The sequence below is a fragment of the Trachemys scripta genome, chromosome 1 (assembly GCF_013100865.1).
Source record: "Trachemys scripta elegans isolate TJP31775 chromosome 1, CAS_Tse_1.0, whole genome shotgun sequence".
NCBI lineage: Eukaryota > Metazoa > Chordata > Testudines > Emydidae > Trachemys > Trachemys scripta.
Window position 1 is genome coordinate 307,489,731 of NC_048298.1, and position 24,038 is coordinate 307,513,768.

The 24,038-nt window shown below is 40.4% G+C and overlaps 1 protein-coding gene across 3 annotated transcripts in view; it reads left to right on the forward strand.

Moving 5' to 3' along the window:
• The first annotated feature begins 293 nt into the window (after window positions 1-293).
• PSPC1 (paraspeckle component 1) overlaps window positions 294-24,038 on the forward strand; it is an 88,151-nt gene continuing 64,406 nt past the window's right edge. For 2 of the 3 annotated variants that reach the window (XM_034758803.1, XM_034758802.1), the window contains exons 1-6: window positions 294-801; window positions 5,763-6,064; window positions 11,758-11,853; window positions 12,887-13,083; window positions 20,707-20,791; window positions 22,237-22,345. In XM_034758803.1, the coding sequence (XP_034614694.1) occupies window positions 433-801; window positions 5,763-6,064; window positions 11,758-11,853; window positions 12,887-13,083; window positions 20,707-20,791; window positions 22,237-22,345 (1,158 nt within the window). In that variant the 5' untranslated portion in view covers window positions 294-432. The remainder of the gene's footprint in view (window positions 802-5,762; window positions 6,065-11,757; window positions 11,854-12,886; window positions 13,084-20,706; window positions 20,792-22,236; window positions 22,346-24,038) is intronic. The other variant, XM_034758800.1, reaches the window with a different exon arrangement.

Sequence of the window (24,038 nt, forward strand, 5' to 3'; positions counted from 1 at the left end):
CACTAAAACACAGCCGTTTCGACAGAGGATGGCTACTAAAAAGGGTGCGGTAGGATTTAAAAGGGCAACCCCCTGCTCTTCTGAAAAGCGCCATGGGATGAACGTCCCAGCACAGCGAACGGGGCACTCCGAGACACAAGCAAATCTGCCCCCACCCCATTGGAGTACGGAACGGCGCGCGCTCCAGCCCACACAGTCCCCGACTAGTCCCAGCTTCCACGCGCTCCCTTCCTCCCGCCGGTGGGAGTCACTGCGCAGGCGCAACGGCTGGGCAGCTGGAGGGAGGGGCTTTCCTTAGAGACGTTAACTCGTTGGGGTTGGCGCCGCCGCCATTTTGAATTCGCTCGCTGGTGGTCCGGTCGGTAGCTGCGGCGGCTAAGTGCGGCTCCGTGACCCCCTGAGAGCGCGAGAGAGACAGAGGGAAGACGAAGCATGGCAGCGAACAGCCGGAACTTGAAACAAGTGCGGATCGAAAACAGCTCCCCGGCGGCCCCGCTCGGCATGGTGGGGGGCGGCGGCCTGAAGGGGCTGCGGGGCCTGGAGGCGGACAACGAGGTAGGGGCCATGGCGCTGGCGCAGGTCAAAGAGGCTGGCGACGAGGAGCAGGAGGTCGGGTTCACCATCGACATCAAGAGCTTCCTCAAGCCCGGCGAAAAGAGCTACACGCAGCGCTGCCGTCTCTTCGTGGGGAACCTGCCCACCGACATCACCGAGGAGGACTTCAAGCGCCTCTTCGAGCGCTACGGGGAGCCCAGCGAGGTCTTCATCAACCGCGACCGCGGCTTCGGCTTCATCCGCCTGGTAAGGACCTCTTTCCCCGTACGTGTCTGCGAGGGAGTCGGACAGGCCTCCCCGCTCCGGTACAGGCACCGTGTGGGGGTCAGTGGGACAGGTCTCGTCTCGGTGTTTGCATCCCGCACAGGCATTGTGTGTGGGGGAGACTGGGACGGACCTCGCCCCTACAGTCGCCTAAACTACACCCCCCTGACACGATGTGTGTGTGGGGGAGAGGGACAGTGCTTGTGTCGTGTCCGTCCGTCCCCCTCCTCCCCCCGCCTCTGTGTGCCTGTTGGGGGCGGAGTGGGACAGATGTTTCTCTGCAGCCTCCTCTCCTTTCCCTTGTCAGTATGATCAGTGCTAGTGTCACTGCCACCAGCCTTATTGCTTCTCTTCTCCTGCTCCTCCGCCTGGTACAGTTCTTTCTTCCATACCTTGTCATGGTCCCGCTTCCATACACTGATTGCCACCTGCCTTATCACCCCTTTTCTAGTCCCAATAGTGCACACTGCTGCCTGTCCACCTGCATGTCCAGCTGCCTTCATGTCCACCCACCAGTCCCACTTCTTCTACACCAGGGGTTGGCAACCTTTCAGAAGTGGTGTACTGAGTCTTCATTTATTCACTCTAATTTCAGGTTTCGCGTGCCAGTAATACCTTTTAACGTTTTTAGAAGGTCTCTTTCTATAAGTCTATAATATATAACTAAACTATTGTTGTGTGTAAAGTAAATAAGGTTTTTAAAATGTTTAAGAATCTTCATTTAAAATGAAATTAAAAATGCAGAGCCCCCCTGGACCGGTGGCCAGGACCCGGACAGTGTGAGTGCCACTGAAAATCGGCTCTTGTGCCACCTTCGACATGCGAGCCATAGGTTGCCTACCCATGTTCTACACAGATAACCTGATACTGACCTTTTAATTTTCAGTAGTAGAAAATGGAAAATGCTTCTTTGAGTAAGAAAGCATGTTTAGTTGGGTTGAGATGGTTGGCCCATCCTCGTACTGCATTATTTCCAGAAGTTTCTTTGTGTGACTAATTGGATTTTTCCTGTTTATGGTGTAGCATGAAATTAACGTTTTATTATACTTTAAGGGGGAGACTCTGGATACTTCTCCCCTCCTTTTGTACTTTAGTTCTTTGAAAGCCAATATGCACAGTCTGAGCCCGGTAGGATTATTTGCTGTAGGCTTTCATTCATGAAAGCATGAACATCAATTTCAGAGGTATACTGAGGTATACGGAGTTATACCATTTGCATTTTAGTGAAATATATTGTTGTTAGATACAATTGCTGTTTCCTTGAGATCCTTTTGAAAAGGGCCTAGATTTTCAAAAGTTGAGAGTACACGTCTATCCTGATATAACGCGGCCCGATATAACATGAATTCAGATATAACGCAGTAAAGCTGCACTTGGGGGGGGGGGGCTGCGCACTCAAGCAGATCAAAGCAAGTTTGATATAATGCGGTTTCACCTGTAACGCGGTAAGATTTTTTTTTGGCTCCCAAGGACAGTGTTATATCCGGGTAGAGGTGTACCAGTGTTTTTGCATGCCCCACTTAATGGTCTCCACTTTAAGAAACCTTAAAGGGGCCTGCCTGGTTTTTGGGTGATATGTGCTCATCATTTCTGAGGATCTGGTTTCTGGTATCTCATGAAAAAATTGAGGCAGTCAAAACTAGGTTATTGGCCATAGGTTTTAACATGTTAGTCTGCTTGCTATGCTGAGATGCTTTTCATAGCCAAATCGGCTGTAAATAGAGAATGCACAGGGTGGTGGGCATAGAAAGGCAGAGTTAAGATTTTTTGGGGTATTTAAATTGTCAGTTTCCATAATTTACAGTATTTTAGATTTGTTTTAAATTGTAACTTTGCCATTGATTTTTTCTAATGTCTAAACACATGTATTTTTTTAAAATGTTGCTATACGTAGGCTTTTTTTCTTGACTATATAACGGGGAAAGAATACAGCCCCTTTGCTAGTAGTAGCTGAGAGGATTAAGAAATGGAGCATCTCATGTCACTCTTTTTTGCAGCCTTTTTGGCCAACTGAACAATTTTGCAGAGGTTGTGGAGAAAGCTGTATCCCACTTTCCTTGGTTTGAGGAATGATTCCTGTAGTACAATAACTTGGGGTATAGGTGAAAGAAGTTAAAGGAAAAACTTCAGGATAAGAATGGGAGGGCAACATCAGGGAAGACTGACACTTGGGTTAGATAGATGCAAAAGACACAAAAACAAGTGAAGAGTAATAAACACAACAGGCATAATGAAAATCCCTAGAGAAAACAAAACTCTTTGCTTCTAGAATGTAGCTTGTATTTTACTTTATTTCAGCTATCAGTTCAATCAAAAGTGATAGTGGATAAAAAGAATGGTAACAAAAAAAAATCCCTATAAATTTAAAAAATTCTGTCAGAGTGAATGAGGGAAACTCTCCCCCCCCCCCCCTACCCCACCACAGATTCAGAAATAAAAATAATATATATATCCCTATGGAAAAAAAGTTGTGTGAAAGTTCTGAACTCTCTTTGGCTGTCATATAAAGAGTTGCATACTTTTCTGCAGTAGGAATGTGTTAGGGGGATCATCCTCTAACACATGCAAGCAAAACTCATGAATTTAAAGTACGACATCGGCAGAATTGTCACAGATTGAGGTGTCACTAGAGGAGATTTTGGAATTAATTCATAAACTTAACAGTAACAAGTGGTTTGAGCATTGTCCTGCTAAACCCAGGGTTGTGAGTTCAATCCTTGAGGGGGCCACTTAGGGAACTGGGGTAAAAAGCTGTCTGGGGATTGGTCCTGCTTTGAGCAGGGCATTGAACTAGATGACCTCCTGAGGCCCCTTCCAACCCTGATGTTTTATTCTAAGTCATCGGGACCAGATGGCATTCACCCAAGAGTTCTGAAAGAACTCAAATGTGAAGTTGCAGAACTATTAACTATGGTTTGTAACTTGTCTTTTAAATTGGCTTCTGTACCCAATGATTGGAAGATAGTTAATGTAACGCCAATACACCTCTACCCCAATATAACTCGACCCAATATAACACAAATTCGGCTATAACGCGGTAAAGCAGCGCTCAGGGGGGTGGGGCTGCTCGCTTCGGCGGATCAAAGCAAGTTCGATATAACGCGGTTTCACCTATAACGCAGTAAGCTTTTTTGGCTCCCAAGGACAGCGTTATATCGGGGTAGAGGTGTATTTAAAAAAGACTGTAGAGGTGATCCCAGCAATTGCAGACCGGTAAGTCTCACGTTAGTACCGGGCAAATTAGTTGAAACAATAGTAAAGAATAAAATTGTCAGACACATAGAAGAACATAAATTGTTGGGCAAAAGTCAACATGGTTTCTGTAAAGGGAAATCGTGTCTTACTAATCTATTAGAGTTCTTTGAAGGGGTCAACAAACATGTGGACAAGGGGGATAGTTAATTTCCAGAAAGCCTTCGACAAGGTCCCTCACCAAAGGCTCTTAGGTAAATTAAGTTGTTATGGGATAAGAGGGAAGGGTTCTTTCATGGATTGAGAACTGGTTAAAAGACAGGAAACAATGGGTCGGAATAAATGGTAAATTCTCAGAATGGAGAGGGATAACAAGTGGTGTCCCCGAAGGGTCAGTCCGAGGACCAGTCCTATTCAATTTATTCATAAATGATCTGGAGAAAGGGTAAAAAGTGAGGTGGCAAAGTTTGCAGATGATACTAAACTGCTCAAGATAGTTAAGACCAAAGCAGACTGTGAAGAACTTCAAAAAGATCTCACAAAACTAAGTGATTGGGCAACAAAATGGCAAATGAAATTTAATGTGGATGAATGTAAAGTAATGCACACTGGAAAAAATAGCCCCAACTATATATACAATATGATGGGGGCTAATTTAGCTACAGTGAATCAGGAAAAAGATCTTGGAGTCATCATGGATAGTTCTCTGAAGACGTCCCCGCAATGTGCAGCGGCAGTCAAAAAAGCTAACAGGATGTTAGGAATCATTAAAAAGGGGATAGAAAATAAGATGGAAAGTATCTTATTGCCTTTGTATAAATCCATGGTACGCCCCCATCTTGAATACTGCGTACAGATGTGGTCTCCTCATCTCAAAAAAGATATACTGGCACTAGAAAAGGTTCAGAAAAGGACAACTAAAATGATTAGGGGTTTGGAACGGGTACCATATGAGGAGAGATTAAAGAGGCTAGGACTTTTCAGCTTGGAAAAGAGGAGACTAAGGGGGGATATGATAGAGGTATATAAAGTCATGAGTGATGTGGAGAAAGTAGATAAGGAAAAGTTATTTACTCCCTCCCATAATACAAGGACTAGTGGCCACCAAATGAAATTAACGGGCAGCAGGTTTAAAAGAAATAAAAGGAAGTTCTTCTTCACGCAGTGCACAGTCAATTTGTGGAACTCCTTGCCTGAGGAAGTTGTGAAGGCTAGGACTATAACAGCGTTTAAAAGAGAATTGGATGGAGTCATGGAGGTTGGGTCCGTTGATGGCTGTTAGCCAGGATGGGTAAGGAATGGTGTCCCTAGCCTCTGTTTGTCAGAGGGTGGAGATGGATGGCAGGAGAGAGATCACTTGATCATTGCCTGTTGGGTTCACTCCCTCTGGGGCACCTGGCATTGGCCACTGTTGGTAGATAGGATACTGGGCTATATGGACCTTTAGTCTGACCCAGTACGGCCATTCATATGTTCTTATGACATATTATTAGAACGAATTGTATGGAAAAACAAATGCAGATTGCTGAAATCATTGAACAAATGGAATCTGAAATATTCTTGCTTTAGGAAGAGGGTACTCTGAATGTTGACCAATCGCCCCCTAATTTTAATATGCTCATAATTTTAAAAAAATGTTTTAAGTAATGGTAAAATAGCTGAAAAGAAATAAATTGACTCAGTATCCTTGAGGAAAGTATAGAATGGATGCATATAAAATGTTTTTGTTTTTTTTTTTCCCTCTTGGAAAGGAATCTAGAACACTGGCTGAAATAGCAAAGACAGAACTTGATGGTACTATTTTGAAGAGTAGACCACTTCGTATTCGATTTGCTACACATGGAGCTGCCTTAACAGTCAAGAATCTTTCACCTGTGGTTTCCAATGAGCTTCTGGAACAAGCTTTTTCTCAATTTGGTCCAGTGGAGAGGGCTGTTGTTGTTGTAGATGACCGTGGCAGAGCTACAGGAAAAGGTTTTGTAGAGTTTGCAGCAAAACCTCCGGCAAGGAAGGCTCTAGAGAGATGCAGTGATGGGGCATTCTTACTAACAACGTAAGTTAACGTTTTGTTTTTTTTTTCCTGGTCAGATTCGTGGGTGAGCGTTTTTATAATGTATAGAAAACTGCAACCACAAGCCTGGCCATACCTTTTATTGTTTTCTCAGAACTGGGACCAGATTTGTTGTGAAATAGATGTCAGCTGGAAAGTCGTTTTGAGTATTCATACCAAACATTCTTACTTTGCTCAAGAATTTTTCTGTGAAAACAAGCTAGTTATGAATTATATCTACAGCCATAAGATTTATTTGATTATATGTAAATACAGTATTTTCAGGGGTAGGTGGTATTATTTTCTTTGTAGATTCTTTAATTATTTGCCAGTAACTTTTATTTTCTCCATAGCTATTCAGAATTTTCCAAAGGTAATTAGATTCTTTTTGGTTTCACTCCTGACCATGAAGTTTCCAGTAACAGTAGTGAAAACTGACAAGACTCTAGTTGGTTTTTACTTTGCGGTATCTTGGCAAAACCATAAGCAGAAGCATTGAAGTTTTCTATTTGCAGACTTAGGACTTAGGAGGAACATGACCCTTCATCTGTTCATATTTTGAAGGTTATGTTTGCAGCTGTGTTGCTTCCTACTAACTGTGGGCAGGTAAATTTTTCAGGTCTTGCTGTTATTGATAGCACCTTATCACCTTTTTTTAAACTCTTCCTTCATGCTTTTGTAATTCCGCCTTTTCACACTTTGCCATAATGGCAGAGGACTATCAGTGTTGTTGTGACTGCTCACCTACATGCATTTGCTAGCAGCAGTTTCATGCTGCTTTGCTGAGTATGGTTGAAATTGCAACTGCTTAGGAAAAATGTATTGTGTGATTATCTGTAACTTTTCTCATTTGGGTGAGTGTCATAGTGTCTGAGTGAATAAAAACACATGATTTTGGCCTGAATTAAAAATCTGAAATATTCCCATATGGGCTAAATTACAGGCATATTTAGTAGGTCCCCGTTGTGGCTGCTACATTGTGTTGCAGGCACATTACATATGGCACTCATTACAGGATGTAACTGATAATGGAATCATTATGCAACTGTTTTGTAAATATACTTTTGTGCAAACTGCTGTGCTACAAAGATGTAGGATAGGGAAAGAAGAAGCGCCATGGAAAGAATAGTGTGGCCACCAGAACTTTACATTACCAGTTTTAGTATTCCAGAAAACTATCATACAAGGAAACAATTTGTTACACTATGTAGCTTTTGGGGTTCTTTGTGAAGATCTACATAATGGGATGAGATTTTTCACATTTTGTACCCATCCTGATTGGTTTATGCAATTGTATTGAAAAACTCTTGTGTTATATGTTGAATGCCCTTAATAATCAGGGATCGAGGGAGCTTTTCAGACCATTGAGGGCCAGATTCTGCCACCCTAGTGTTGATATCTTGCTCTGCGACTATTTCCATTGAAATCAATAGGCCTGCTCATGAAGCAAGGTACTACTCAGTTTGAGTAAGGGTGACAGAATCAGGTACTCATGGTTTAATTTCTTTTTTAATTAAATGAGTTCTTACTTCCATTAACATTTGATTCTCTTCATAAGTTGAACATGAGCGTATGCCATGTTGTAATGGCTATACCATCATATCACTTTGAATAGTATTGTGCAGTCCTGTAAGTTTTTTTCATTATTTGAAGCCTCTCTACTGTATGTAAAATAACAATATTAAAAAGTATAGAACTGATGATGTTGGGAAAGTAATAGAATCAGGGCTGCCCAGAGGATTCAGGGGGCCTGGGGCAAAGCAATTTCGGGGGCCCCTTCCATAAAAATAAAGTTGCAATACTATATTCTCGTGGGGGCCCCTGCGGTGCCTGGGGCAAATTGCCCCACTTGCTCCCCCCCCTCCCCCCCCGCCCGGGCGGCCCTGAATGGAATTGGCTTTCCCACAAAAGAAAGTCTCTATAATGCGTTGCTTGTTTGTGTTTGATACTCTGGTGTGCATGCTATTGAGGTATAGCTCATGAAGGGAAGATGTTGATTTCTAAGAATATGGCACTTTACGGAACAGGACATTTAAAAAGTCAGTTATGCTGAATTTATTTTCTAATTGTAATGGGAACTCTGATGTCTACAGTGGAGTCGCATCTTACGTGGGTTCTAAAGTCAGCAAGTAAGGCGAAAATCACATAGTCAAAATTGCCCTTGAAAATCCCTTAAATTGCCCATAAAGTACAGTATACATGGTTTTATGTACAGTATATAACCCTGTACAGTAATATGTATAATGTGCACAGTATATAATTTTACAGTACTGTATTTTTAATTACATGAGAGAGAGATGGAGAATGAAAGACTAAAAAAGGAAAACAGTAAACCTAACCACTCACCATTCATCCTGGATATTCCTGCTAGTCTACTACGACAATGACACTATGGGGGGGGGGGGGGGGGTCAGGGCTTGATGTCAATCCAGGAGACAATGGGCCAGGCTCATCTGTTGCTGGTTGTTTTTTCTTGAAAAACCTGGTGATCGGCAACTGTTGCTGTTGTATCTTGAGCTGCTCAAACATTTCTTGATACTGTCTCAAATCATCTGTGATACTTCGTGTGATTTTGAGGCTTCGTTCCATGGAGGGATCGTATTCAGAAATTAAATCATTCAAGTGTTTCGCTGCTTGGAACACTTCAGCAAATTTCTGAAGATTCCAACTTGCTGGCTCTTCCTATTCATCGTCGTCATCTTTGTCTTCTGTAGGCGATTTTATCAGTTCCTCTAAGTCTTTGTTTGTCAATGTTTCTCTCTAAAAAAACAGGAGTACTTGTGGCGCCTTAGAGACTAACAAATTTGTTAGAGCATAAGCTTTCGTGGGCTACTGCCCACTTCTTCGGATGCATATAGAGTGGAACGTATATTGAGGAGATATATACACACACATACAGAGAGCATGAACAGGTGGGAGTTGTCTTACCAACTCTAAGAGGCCAATTAAGTAAGAGAATTTTTTTTTTTGAAATGATAATCAAGCTAGCCCAGTACAGACAGTTTGATAAGAAGTGTGAGAATACTTACAAGGGGAGATAGATTCAATGTTTGTAATGGCTCAGCCATTCCCAGTCCTTATTCAATCCTGAGTTGATTGTATCTAGTTTGCATATCAATTCCAGCTCAGCGGTCTCTCGTTGGAGTCTGTTTTTGAAGTTTTTCTGTTGTAAGATAGCCACCCGCAGGTCTGTCATTGAATGGCCAGACAGGTTAAAGTGTTCTCCCACTGGTTTTTGCAAACTAGATACAATCAACTCAGGATTGAATAAGGACTGGGAATGGCTGAGCCATTACAAACATTGAATCTATCTCCCCTTGTAAGTATTCTCACACTTCTTATCAAACTGTCTGTACTGGGCTAGCTTGATTATCATTTCAAAAAAAAAAATTCTCTTACTTAATTGGCCTCTTAGAGTTGGTAAGACAACTCCCACCGGTTCATGCTCTCTGTATGTGTGTATATATCTCCTCAATATATGTTCCACTCTATATGCATCCGAAGAAGTGGGCAGTAGCCCACGAAAGCTTATGCTCTAATAAATTTGTTAGTCTCTAAGGTGCCACAAGTACTCCTGTTCTTTTTGCGGATACAGACTAACACGGCTGCTACTCTGAAATGTTTCTCTCTGGTTCTCAATTAATTCTTCAATTTCTTCCTGGAGGATGTTGATGAAGCCAGCACCACCCACTTACCTGGCCACCTGAACAATGCGTTTCACCTTTTTGTCAATGGTCGGGAAACCCTTTAAAATCATTCACACATTCTTTCCATAGGTTTCACCAACATGCATTGACTGTTTCAGGCTTGATTGCATCCATTGCCTGTTTAATATAAGTGATGCAATCGGCAATGTTGAAGGACTTCCAACACTCCATCACATTAAGATTGGGATCAGCATCCATAGCGTTACGTATCCGTGAGAATGTAAGCCTCGTGTACGTGGCCTTGAAACAGCGAATCACACCTTGGTCCAGAGGATGGAGGTGGTATTGGGGGGGAGAAAGACAACTTTAACGTCATTATGCGCAAACCGGAGTGCGTTGGTGGCCAGGAGCATGGTCTACGATCAGCAGCACTTTAAAGTCAAGTCCTTTCTCTTCAAGGTACCACTTGACCTCCGGAATGAAACACTTGTGGAACCAATCCAGAAATAATACCCAAGCCTTTTTATTTGTTTGCCAGAACACAGGCAGGAGATTTTTGTTCTTGCCTTTTAGGGCACGGGGATTTGCAGCCCTGTAGAGCAAGCTCGGCTTTATTAAATGCCCAGCTGCATTGCTACAGAACAACACAGTCACACGGTCTTTAGCTGCTTTGAAGCCAGGGGCTTGTCTTTCTGATTTCGAAACGTAAGTACTGTTGGGCATTTTTTTCCATAAGAGCCCAGTCTCGTCAGCATTAAAAACTTGTTCCAGAAGATAGCCCTTTTCTTCTATGATTTTCTTTAATTGTTTGGGGTAGGCTTTTGCTGCATCTGCTGATGAAGAGGTAGCTTCACCAGTAGTCTGCACGTTTTTGAGGTTGAAGCGGTTCCTAAAACTGTTAAGCCAACCTTGGCTGGCTTTGAATTCCTTCTCATCAGAAGGCTGTCCCTCTCCGGCGGGAGGTTGAATAGTAGAAGCTAAAAGCCTTTTCTCGCAACGTGTTGCCATCAATAGGCACATGTTTATGGTTCATGTCTTCCAGCCATAAGTTTAATGCCTTTTCAGTCTTGTCTTATCTCGCACCTGGCTTGTCACCGTAGCAGTTACTGGAGCACTTGATGCCACGGCTTGACGAATTTCTCTCTTGAATCTTGATGGCATGGATGCTAGATTCATTGCGGCCATATTTACGCGCCACGTTGGAGACCAACATACCATCTCTCAATAAGTCTAACACAGCCAGTTTTTCCTCCAGCGTTGGAACAGATCACTGTTTCTTTGAGCACCAGATGAAGTAGTTGGCTTGCGTTTAGGGGCCATGTTGTATGCAAAATATGTATCTTTAAACATTAGAATCACACTCAACGCGGCGAAATGCTCACACTGTGAGATGCACGCAGGAACTGAGACCAACTGAGGGAACAGCAGATTCACGTCTCCCATCTCACTCTCACTCCGGGGCATATGCTCATTGCGCGCGTATAGTTGAATTCGCGTAAGTTAAATGTGCGTATGATGTGACTCCACTGTACTTATCAATTCTGTTTTTAATTGTACAGGTAACTTTCAAAAGCATCTCTGTATTTCTTGTAAATTTGAACAAAGCTGCTATTGTTTATTTATATTGTGATAGCTTCTAGGAGCCCCTCTCGTGGACCCAGACCCATTTTGCTACATTTGTACAAATGCATAATAAAAACATGGTTCCTGCACTAAAGAGTTTAAAGTCGCCTGTAAACAGTTATTTTTAGTTTTTTATACATTCTTTAAATTGTTCAATTTATTTTTCCATCAGGAGAAGGGCAGTAGTGTTTTCTAGATAAAATAGTTGGCTTATGTGTAAGACAAATTTATTGTATTCCTTCGGACAATGCTTTTTTTAAAAATTTCATTAAACATAAAGGAGTTGTACCTAACAGACCCTAAGAAGTCATTTTTTAGAATGCTTTCCAACAATATTACAAAATGTAAGTTGTTTCAATGTAGATTTCCTTGGTTTAATTAATGAACAAAAATATTAACATACACAACCTTCAATATTTCTTTCAGAACACCTCGACCTGTTGTTGTAGAACCTATGGAACAATTTGATGATGAAGATGGGCTACCAGAGAAATTAATGCAAAAAACACAACAGTATCATAAGTAAGTTGGATTTAGATTCAGATTTCATTAAACATTATTAGTTTAGCTTGGTGAACAAAAGTTTATTAAATTATATCTTGATGTGTGGAGTGAGGATGGGAGAGTGCTGTTTGTATAATAAGCAGATTTTTTTGTTTTGTTTTTAAATATACATATAATTTGTTAAACTTTCTGAGATTAGATGTTAGGCTTTCCTGATTACGAAGTGCAAACTCAGATAATAGGCACTCGGTCCCTGATCCTGAAAAGATTTGTGCCCATGTTTATTTTTACTCTGAGCAGTCCCATTGACTCTGTGTATAAGTCCCTGCAGGATCAGGGCTTCAAATACCGCAGTGATCGGTGCAATAAAGTAAACTGAGAGTCTTGAGTGTCAGGAGAAACCAAAGTTCTTTTAATTTAGAACTTTTAGTGTTGAAATTTGAGACTGTCCCCAAGAAATCCTGATTGCTGGAGCCAAATTGCTTACTCAGATGACAAGCAAAAATAGAACTATTTATTTTTAAAATAATGTATGAGATAAATATTTTGGTTCATTGCTCTTTAATGAATTATTACAATAGCACAAGCACTCGAAAAGGAAATTTTGATGGGCTTTAGTTTTTAAGTCTTTGAGTAATATTTTAATACAGCAAGCCTTGACACTTTTTCAAACATTGGTGTTAAAATCATGTTTATAAGTCACTTTCTTAGCAGCCTAATAATTATTAGTTTAGTTGCATAGTCTTCTGCTAAAGCATCAGAAATTTTCAATATAATGCAAAACAAGTCTTCCTTAAAAAGGAATAAATTCAAATCAAGCCCCCTTTAGACTATTTTTCTGGTCATGCAGAGTCATCTTACTGCAGAGTCCTACCATAAAGTTTTGGGACTGAGTTCTGAAAATGAGCTAATATTTTATAATTACAGAAATTGGCTACTTGATTTAAAATTAGAAATTAAACCAGAATGTTTGATTAGGAATATATTTTGCTACTGTAGCTGGTTATAAATACATATTTCTGTACATTTTAACTGTGTACATTTTTATTAGGGAAAGAGAGCAGCCTCCACGTTTTGCTCAACCTGGAACATTTGAATTTGAGTATGCTTCCCGATGGAAGGCTCTTGATGAGATGGAAAAGCAGCAGCGAGAACAGGTTGACAGGAATATTAGAGAAGCCAAAGAGAAACTAGAGGCAGAAATGGAAGCAGCTAGACATGAACATCAGTTAATGCTGATGAGGCAAGGTAAAAATCAGATACTCCGCCTACTATAAAAATAACCTGTTTCTCTAAAAAGGTTCCTTTGCATAACATATTGAGTGATGAATCTCAGTTGTGTATGACACATGTAAATGTTTGAGATTTTGTTAGACTAAATATTTATTGGCTTTTTAAGAAAATACTTAGAGGTGGGAAACAGTTTTTCATTTGAACCAAAATCAAGTCTACTCATCTTTTACTTTCAGAGTACAATATAATCAGACATAAAACAGACTTCTACAAATTAAAAAAAGTGAGTTTTGCTGGTGACATTGGCCATATTCTTGTTTTCTAACTCCACTTACATCTAAATACTGTGTGTGGAGAGGCTGGGTAGCTTCACAAATTCAGTAGGAAGGTTTTTTGAGTTTGTTAATGTTGATTGTGATCCTGGGCTGAAATAAGTTAATTTTGCACACTGTGTATAGAGAAATTGTGTGACTGGCATTGCTCTTTTGTTTTCCATTTCTTATACAGATAAGAGTGTTGAGGGAGATAATTTTCTAGTTTTAATAGCTGAAAGCCTTTTGCTTTGATGCCCAATTTAGGAGGCTAGTGCATGTATGAGTCAAGGAGTATTTCATCCTCACCTTCTTGATTTTTAGTTTATTTTTTTTCTGCACAGTTGGAAGGACTGTCAGACTTCTGAGTAAATAATACAATAGCGTCTTTCATTACAAAGGATCCAAAAGCTTTTAACAAACCAGACACGTACAACACTGAAACCTGTTGGATAGTGGCAGGCCACGAGCACAATGCACAACAGTGGAAGTAGGGGAAACTGGCCAAGTGCATCTGGGTAAGCCCTACGAAAAGTGTTGTGGGATCTTCTGATATCCACATTGGGGAGATGATAGCTGGATTTTCAAGTTCTTATCCAAAAGACCAGTACACTGAGCATCCTGCAGTTTTATTCTCTGTTTACCTGGATAGGCTGAAGGTCTGTGTCAACACTTAAGGGATTTGAACCTCCAAGGTTTCAGAGCGTGTAAGTGTTTCAAATCTTAAGCCTAGGCAACTAATATGTCCCCTCTGTCACATGTTTAGTTTTAACAAGTAATCATGACATGACAATATAATTTCCCCCCCTCTTCAAAGAACAAGATTTTCTTGTTTCTTGTGATTTTTCTGTAGATTTGATTATTCTGTTTTTTTTCCACATCTAAGACTTTCATGACTGGGGTAGACTAAAGATATTTCCCAAGTGGCTTTACCAACAAATGCTTTGAAAAGTGGGTACTGTTAAATAGGTCACTTTTTATATAAATAGTTCCTTTGGAGCTAAAACTTCCAATTTGGTTATTTTTTTTAAAGTTTGCTTTTAAAGAGCGTTTTAAAGAGATATAGCAGCTTAAAAATCACATTTTTGTTTAATATTTTTATCTGCTGTTATAAGTAAGAGTTGATACAATGGCAAATGTCTCCCTTAGGCCTTAATCTGGCATTATCTGTTATGCAAGGGGAAGAAGTCCCCTCTAGGTCTTCTTATGTGATGTTCTGCTTAGGACACCGAGAAGTGTAAGCCACTGTGTTACCCCACTGCCTCAGTAAGTGAGAACTTTGCGGCTGTTAAGCTGTGTGTCAGCTCTCTGACATACTAGCATTGACTGCCTTGGCAACAAACTCCATAAGGCTCTCCTAGTCTGAATCTTTCCTTGAAGATAATCAGTGAACCCCAGTTCCCCAGAGAAGTCTCCTTGCAGTGTCCAATCCCACTAACAGAAATTAAGTTTGCTGCCTCCGAAGAGATAATGTACACATCAGCCTGTTAGGTTTTCTGAAGACTCACACTTACTTCAATATAACAGCACTGAGAGAGTTTACAAACTAAGAAAAAGTTTATTAACAAGGAACAGAGATTTAAGTGATACTAGCAAGAATAAAAGACAGGTATAGTTACAAACAAAACAGAATGCAATGTCTTGCGACTAAAACTTAACGTTAGCAAGTTACAGTCTTTGCCTAAGCAGATTTCTCACATCAAGTTCCCAGCATTTTCTGCCTTTCAGGCAAGAGGATCCAACATTTGCAGTTTCAAAGGGTGCTGTCCCCTAAGTGCTGGATAACTAAAGTGGTTTTTTTTGCTCTGCTTATATTACCCAGAGTCCATTGTGTCTACCTCAAGAGCCAAGAAGACTTCCTTGCCGGGGGGTGCCGCTTGCTAGCTTAATTGCTTTGCTTACCTTATCTGTAAATGTATTTTCATTGTCCTCTGGCTTACAAAGCTTGACCCAGACAGGCAAATCCAGATTCCTTTGTCTAAGGCAGGTTGGTTTATCAACTCTCTCCACAACATATCTTATTGACTTTAAGGCCAGAAGGGACCACCATGATCATAGAATATCAGGGTTAGAAGGGATCTCAGGAGGTCATCTAGTCCAACCCCTTGCTCAAAGCAGGACCAATCCCCAACTAAATCATCCCAGCCAGGGCTTTGTCAAGCCTGACCTTAAAAACCTCTAAGGATGGAGATTCCACCACCTCCCTAGGCAACCCATTCCAGTTTTTCACCACCCTCCTAGTGAAAAAGTTTTTCCTAATATCCATCCTAAACCTCCCCCACTGCAACTTGAGACCACTACTCCTTGTTCTGTCATCTGCTACCACTGAGAACAGTCTAGATCCATTCTCTTTGGAACCCCCTTTCAGGTAGTTGAAAGCAGCTATAAAATCTCCTCATATTCTTCTCTTCTGCAGATTAAACAATCCCAGTTCCCTCAGCCTCTCCTCATAAGTCATGTGCTCCAGCCCCCTAATCACTTTTGTTGCCCTTCGGTGGACTCTTTCCAATTTTTCCACATCCTTCTTGTAGTGTGGGGCCCAAAACTGGACATAGGACTCCAGATGAGGCCTCACCAATGTCGAATAGAGGGGAATGATCACATCCCTCTATCTGCTGGCAATGCCCCTACTTATACAGCCCAAAATGCCGTTAGCCTTCTTGGCAACAAGGGCACACTGTTGACTCATATCCAGCTTCTCATCCACTGTAACCCCTAGGTCCTTTTCTGCAGAACTGCTGCCTAGCCATTCGGTCCCTAGTCTGTAGCAATGCATGGGATTCTTCCGTCCTAAGTGCAGGACTCTGCACTTGTCCTTGTTGAACCTCATCAGATTTCTTTTGGCCCAATCCTCTAATTTGTCTAGGTCCCTCTGTATCCTATCCCTGTCCTCCAGCGTATCTACCACTCCTCCCAGTTTAGTGTTATCTGCAAACTTGCTGAGGGTGCAGTCCACACCATCCTCTAGATCATTAATGAAGATATTGAACAAAACTGGCCCCAGGACCAACCCTTGATACCGGCTGCCAACTAGACATGGAGCCATTGATCACTAGCCGTTGACCCCGATGATCTAGCCAGCTTTCTGTCCACCTTATAGTCCATTCATCCAGCCCATACTTCTTTAACTTGCTGGCAAGAATACTGTGGGAAACCGTATCAAAAGCTTTGCTAAAGTCAAGGAATAACATGTCCGCTGCTTTCCCCTAATTCACAGAGCGAGTTATCTCGTCGTAGAAGGCAATTAGGTTAGTCAGGCATGATTTCCCCTTGGTGAATTCATGCTGACTGTTCCTGATCACTTTGCTCTCCTCTAAGTGCTTCAGAATTGATTCCTTGAGGACCTGCTCCATGAATTTTTCATGGACTGAGGTGAGGCTGACTGACCTGTAGTTCCCCGGATCCTCCTCCTTCCCTTTTTTAAAGATGGGCACTACATTAGTCTTTTTCCAGTCATCCGGGACCTCCCCTAATCTCTATAAGTTTTCAAAGATAATGACCAATGGCTCTGCAATCACTTTTGCCAACTCGTTTCGCACCCTCGGATGCAGCGCATCCAGCCCCATTTACTTATGCTTGTCCAGCTTTTCTAAATAGTCCTGAACCACTTCTTTCTCCACAGAGGGCTGGTCACCTCCTCCCCATGCTGTGCTGCCCAGTGCAGTAGTTTGGGAGCTGACCTTGTTCGTGAAGACAGAGGCAAAAAAAGCATTGAGTACATTAGCTTTTTCCACATCCTCTGTCTCTAGGCTGCCTCCCTCATTCAGTAAGGGGCCCACACTTTCCTTGGCTTTCTTCTTGTTGCTAACATACCTGAAGAAACCCTTCTTGTTACTCTTAACATCTCTTGCTAGCTGCAACTCCAAGTGTGATTTGGCCTTCCTGGTTTCACTCCTGCATGCCTGAGCAATATTTTTATACCCCTCTCTGGTCATTTGTCCAATCTTCCACTTCTTAAGCTTCCTTTTTGTGTTTAAGATCAGCAAGAATTTCACTGTTAAGCCAAGCTGTTCGCTTGCCATATTTACTATTCTTTCTACACATCGGGATGGTTTGTTCCTGCAACCTCAATAAGGATTCTTTAAAATGATCATCTAGTCTGATCGCCTGTATGTTGCAGGCCACCCACCCACTCCTTTAGTAAGACTCATAACCTCTGTGTGAGTTACTGAAGTCTACAAATCATGATTTAAGTTACTGAGAATCCAGCCTTTATATTAGTTTAAACTTGCAAGTGACCTATGCCTCATGCGACAGAGTAGGGCAAAAAAACCCAACAACCCAGGGTCTCTACCAATCTGACCTGGGGGAAAATCCCTTCCTGACCTCAAATATGGCAGTCAGTTGGATCCTGAGCATTTTGGCAAGACTCCCAGAAAGAATTCTCTGTAGTAACTCAGAGCCCTTCCCATCTAGCGTCCCATGACTGGTCATTGGGGATATTTGTTACTAGAAGTCGCAGATCGGCTATATACTATGCTTGATGAGGATGTTTTTTAAAAAGTCGATCAAGCACCTCTCTTTTTAAAATAAAAAAATATCTATTGCACTTTGAACATTAAGAAAAGGAATAGTAAATATGAGAAAAACATGTCATATAAATTCATGGTCAGGCCTCATCTGAAATACTGCATGAAGTACTGGTCTCCTCANTCATATAAATTCATGGTCAGGCCTCATCTGAAATACTGCATGAAGTACTGGTCTCCTCATCTCAGATGAATGTTGCAGAATTAAAATGAGTTCTGAGAAGTGCATTGAGAATGATTAGGGGCATGGAAAAACTCACATGAGGAGGAATTGAAAAGGCAGATTGTTTAATTTATACACTTTCAACATATTTCCGCTAATGAATGGAATAGATAAGGTAGATTGAGAGTTTATATTCTCTCATAGCACAAGAAGAAGGCAAGGGAGGGGACATTCAGTGAAATTGAAAGTTTCAAATTCAAAACCGATAAAAGGGAATGATTTTTCACACACTGTGTAATTAGACCATGGAACTCATTGCCACAGGATGTTGTTGAGTCCAAGACTACTTTGTATTAGGAAAGGACTGGATATTTATATGAACAAGAGTATCCAGAGTTGTAGTTAATGAGGAACATGATGATGAACTAAAAGAGTACTGTAAGGGAGATAAAACCTCAGGTTTTAAATCATTCTCTGTTCGGGATTAAGATGAGTCCTTCATTGAGGGCCAGTTACTTTACATCTGCCTGTTTTGGGTTCTTGTATGTTCCTTTGAACTATCTAATGCTGGCTACTGCTGCAGACAGGAATTGCTGTATTGGATAAGACCCATGGTCCATTTAGTCCAGTATCCTATGTGCTCTTGACTGTAAAGGTAAATGACATTAGTTAAATGCATTGACCATTTTGATATGAGTTAGTAGTTCATTCCTTAATCACATTCAGATTAAGTAATAGAATGGTAATTTTCTAATTTAAAAATGAAATCACTTTGTAATAGTGCTGATAGGGTGGATTTGATTTAAATCAAATTGATTTAAATCATTTAAATCACTAGTCAGGAAGACTTGATTTAATCATGGATTTCTACATAAAAGTGCATTCTTGTTGGTTTTTATAACCTTAATGCATATTCTTCACAATTCAGAGAGAGATGTAGGTTTCATTTTTAGAAGGTATACACTATACGTTTTTAAAGTGATTTATTTTGAAAACTTTTCAGATTAGTTTTACAGCTATATCAGAAAATGAATGATTGGTTATTTCATTTATTAAAGGTAATTGAAGCAGATATTTATGAAGTCATTGGGAGGTGAACTATCTCCAATTCAACAGGTTAATCATTAATATTTGGAGGATTTTCTTGACATGCTGTATTAGGAGGAGAACATCACCAGACATTTACATTGTTTTATTTAACTAAAACAACGATGTTATGTATTCTGGATTTTTTTCTTCAACAGCAAATATATGATATTTTAACAAAACAAGCATATGAATTTTTGAATTTAGTTAAACATTCAAGTTTTTTAAAATCAGGTTTGTTTTTGTTAAAATTGTTTTTAACTAAAATAGTTTAAATGAAATATCTAAAAATAAATAAATCCACGATATCAGCCAGGTCAACATGAGAAACTTAAAATACTGACTTCTGCAGCTAACTCAGTCATCTTCACCTTCATTTTCCTGTTTGTTCATAATCTGGAAAAGAAAAACAAGCTTTCCTGCTTTTTCAGGTCCCAAATGATTTCTCAATTTGGAATGAATTAGTCCAAAGGAAGAAAATATTCTTTCTACACTGGCAGAAGAAGCTACTGCTGTTAAAAGTGAGATTATCACTTCAACAGTCTCTGAATCCAAGTGCTTAAGGGACTTCCACCACTTCATGGGTGTGACTTTCTTTAAAACATCATCAGCAAACATATATTTCTAGAATGTTTTTTATTCCCAAACTGGGTCTCTCTTACGGTCTGCTGCCATTATAGGTTTTCCCTTCTAGTGAGAGAATGGTATAGTAGATCTCAAATCAGTGAAGGCTACACTCAGACCTCAAGACTTCTGGAATATGCTGCTCAAACAGTTTCGCTTTTATTTTACTGCCTGTCCCTCCCTTCTCACATTTATCTCCAGACTTCTCCTTGTCCAGATCTATTCTGCCCCCAACAATCTTCTACTCATTGAACTTTCTGAAACTTTGCACTTTTAGAGAGAGGGGAGGGATTGACTCTGTGTACACAAATTTGCAGAGGGACAATAGGGTTGAGGTCTGTTATTTCTCACCTCTATGTATTATTTATTTGTTTTAAAACATTTTTGATGTTAACAAGCCTGTGATCTCTGGACACACAAATTCATGGTTTGAGAACTGCAAAACTAAGCCTCTCTGAAGGTATCTTCTAGACTGAGCACTGAGTCCCATTGGGTAGATAGAAAGATGAACCTAAATAATCTATACAGAAACGCTTGGAACTCCATAAGATTGGGTTCCTAATCCATGAACTATTGGAACTCATTTACAAAACTTCTTAAACATTACATGAATATATTGTCTCATACTATAGAATTAGAATTTATAATCCCTGTTCCATAATAAGAATATCTTTGAGCTATAATGTATCTTAATTAAAACTATCTTTAGATAGGTTTTTTTCCTCAAAAAGCATTTTCTCAAAAAATTCCAATTTAAATTAAAAAAAATCTGATTTTTATTCTTTTTTAAAAATCATTGATTTTTATCCACCGTGGGTAGTGAACATTTTGCTATGTGCATTCCACTACTGACAATGGAACACTTGCAACCACTGAAGTAAAAAAGAATAATTAAGGGTCTTATATAATATCTAACGTTTTGCAGATCTCATGAGGCGCCAGGAAGAGCTGAGACGTTTGGAAGAACTTAGAAATCAAGAGCTACAGAAACGCAAGCAAATACAATTGAGGTATTTTGTTTTATTTGGTATTGATCCAGCAATGTGCTAAACATTCTAAATATGTAACTGATATTCTAGGTCTAAGTGAATGAATGTAGGTATTCTAGTTTAGAGGGACTGATTATGAAATCTAGTGCAAGCATTTTTTTTTTTTAAAGAATGCAACAATAATGCTTTTCTGCAGGTGCAGAAGAATATAAATATATGATGTTTCAATCCAGATATACTTAAAAATAAACAGAATATGAAACAGAGGGCTTACACCAATTAGAAAGTGGTATGTTTAATAATTCTGTGGGTTTATTATTTCTTATGGTCAGCTGCGTTCAGTCTAAATAACGTAGGATTATATTAATTTATTTTCTACATTCCTTGTGCCAGTTTCTTTTAAGATTATGTAGGAGGTGCATTTGACTATATGAAGTTGAATTTGACCCATTTTGGGGCACTGTTCTTCAGTTAGATCAAAATTATAATACAAAATGATGCAGTCTCTTTAATTTATGATAGAGATTTTTCTGCAATAATTACCCAGTTATAACTTTCTCATATGCATCTGTGTGCTCTGTGACATCTGTCTCTGAATACTAAAATAAACATTCTTTTTTAAGATCTATTTTTACAAACGTGGATATTTTATTAATGCACTAAGATTCAATAAAATTGGAGAAGGGGCTTAGTTACTTGAATTGAGTTTACCAATGCCTTTTGGGAGAACTGTTTTCTGATGCTCCTATTGCTTAATTTTGCATTTCAAAATAATTTACTGCAGTGAAATATGTACCAGAATGCAAAAAACAAATTGCAGGAGCTATTGATAAATTGTAGTTTTTAATGTTGTTAAAAAAATTCTCAGTTATCCAGGCTTAAACTATCATAACCATGGCAAGCAGAGAACACCCCTATAATGCTGTTAGGTATATACCAGGTGTGTGCCAAAATACTTCAGTGAAATGTCAAAGCCCAAAAGATGGAGTGGAGGACTAGTAGTAAAATGTTATGTTGCTATATAATTTAAGCCAGGGGTCCCCAACGCGGTGCCCGCGGGCACCATGGCGCTCACCGGGGCATCTAAGTGCGCCCGCTTACTGGCCGGCATACAAGCATCCGCCAAAATGCCGCCGACAAGCATCATCATCCAGAGGTGTCGCCGCTGAAATGCCGCCAATCAGCGGCATTTCGGCAGCGACACCTCTGGATGATACTGCTTGTCGGCAGCATTTTGGCGGCGACCCCTATTGACGTTGCTGCTTGTCGGCGGCATTTTGGCGGATGCTCGTCTGCCGCCACGGTCCTCCACGCCAGACGAAAAAGGTTGGGGACCACTGATTTAAGCTATAAGAAATTTTTTTTAATTAACTTGAAATTCATTCAGGTTTGCCCTAAAAGTCTATTGAAACACATGTATGAAGAGGTCATGAACATAATTTACACAAGTTTATGAATACTTTTAGACATGAAGAAGAACATCGACGTCGTGAAGAAGAGATGCTACGGCAGAGAGAACAGGAAGAACTGAGACGACAGCAGGAAGGAGGATTTAAACCAAATTTCTTGGACAATGTAAGTAGAATTCTATTTGATTAAAATCTGAAGTGCAGAAGAACCTTTGGTTCTTTTCCTGTATTTTCAAGAATGACCAGATTGAAATGTCTTCCTCTCCGGGCTACTTGAACTACTTTCCTGTGAATGCTCTTATTTCTGTAGCAGAGAGACCACAGTGATCAATAGTATGGTCTCATTTTATCCCCCATGGTTTTCCTCCAAGTCAGTTATTCAGAATTTTAACCAAGTGAAGGTTTTTAGATATTCATATATTTTGTACATTCAGGAAGTATTATCTCCTGTATAATCCCACAATTTAAACACACTTCTACTATTTTCCAAGATCAGATGACAGTGTTTCCCTTATGAATGGAAATATAGATAATAGCAAAGGTCATGTCTACATCGAGAGTTGCACTGGTTTTATTAAAGGCATTAATTTTAAATCACTTAAGTTTAAAGTGGTGCAAACCCCTGTATGAACTCTCTTACTTTAGTTTGAGTGGTTTATTTTGTTTTAGATTAAGTCTGTCAGGGAAAATAAGCCACTTTTAAACAGAAATAAGTGTTTACACAGTGGCTTGCATGGTTTAACTAAATTGGTAAAAGTTTGTCTGTAGACAAATCCTAAGATTACAGCCCATCTTGATTCTATCACTGTGGGTGGAAAAAGGAGAATATTTTCTAAATTAGGTCTAAAGATAACCTGCAAAGAAAAAAGGGCGCATATCCGTTTTCATGAACTGGGTTAGGTGGCCTAGTGGTTAGCGCATTAGTGTCACCACCCAGTGGGTAGATCTTACAGTTCAGGCCCTCTTTTAATTAGAGGTGCAGAGAGGTGGGCACATGGCTTGGATTCCTCCTGTAGTAGCGGCAATAGTAGGGGGCCTGGGCCTGCCCACTCCACTGGGCTCTGACCTAGGGGCCCTAAGAGAGTCAATAGTATGTGGCCCACAAAGGTGCCCTCCAAGTTACCTTTTGTGGGTCACTTCCTATCTTCTGCTTTTCTCCCGCCCCCCCCCCCCCCCCCCCCCAGTCCAGTATAAAGTGAAAAGAAAAAGAAAAGGCAACCAAACTATCATCCCTCGCAGGGATCTGCACACAATCTTATTCCCTCTGGGAGTCTTCTCCAGCTCCCTTGTCAGGAGCCTTCAGAGTAGGTCTGTCTGCCTCCCTCCTGAGCTGGGTTGTTCCCTTTTCAGTCCTTTCTCTAGTTGGAGCATGCTCTGGAGGGGCGTGGAAACCTGTGCCCAGTCCTGTCTTTTTACCCCTTCTGGCCCAATATGGAGTTTGTATACTCCATCACATTTGGAAGATACTGATGTCTGGAGCACTAGTGAAATGATGACATCATGAGAGAGTGGGAGAGTTTTAGACAATTTTAGACTCTTAGGTCTGGTCTATGGACAATTATTGTACTGATCTTTCAGTTGGGTGAGGGGTGACTTTTCTACAGAAATAGTTAAATTAGTACACCTAGTGTGGACACAGTTGTAATGTTGTTAAGTTATAGCTATTCTCTTTGGGAAGGGGAATAAGGTATGCACATATAAATCATCTTTATTCTGATATATCTGCATCTGCATTATGGGGCTTGTGCCACTTTAAATATCCAGTATATTTAAAGCAGTACAATTTATGTATAGACAAGGCCTTAGCTTTGGGTTGTTTTTAGCACGTTCCTCAATGATTTCACATTTTGGAGAAAGAA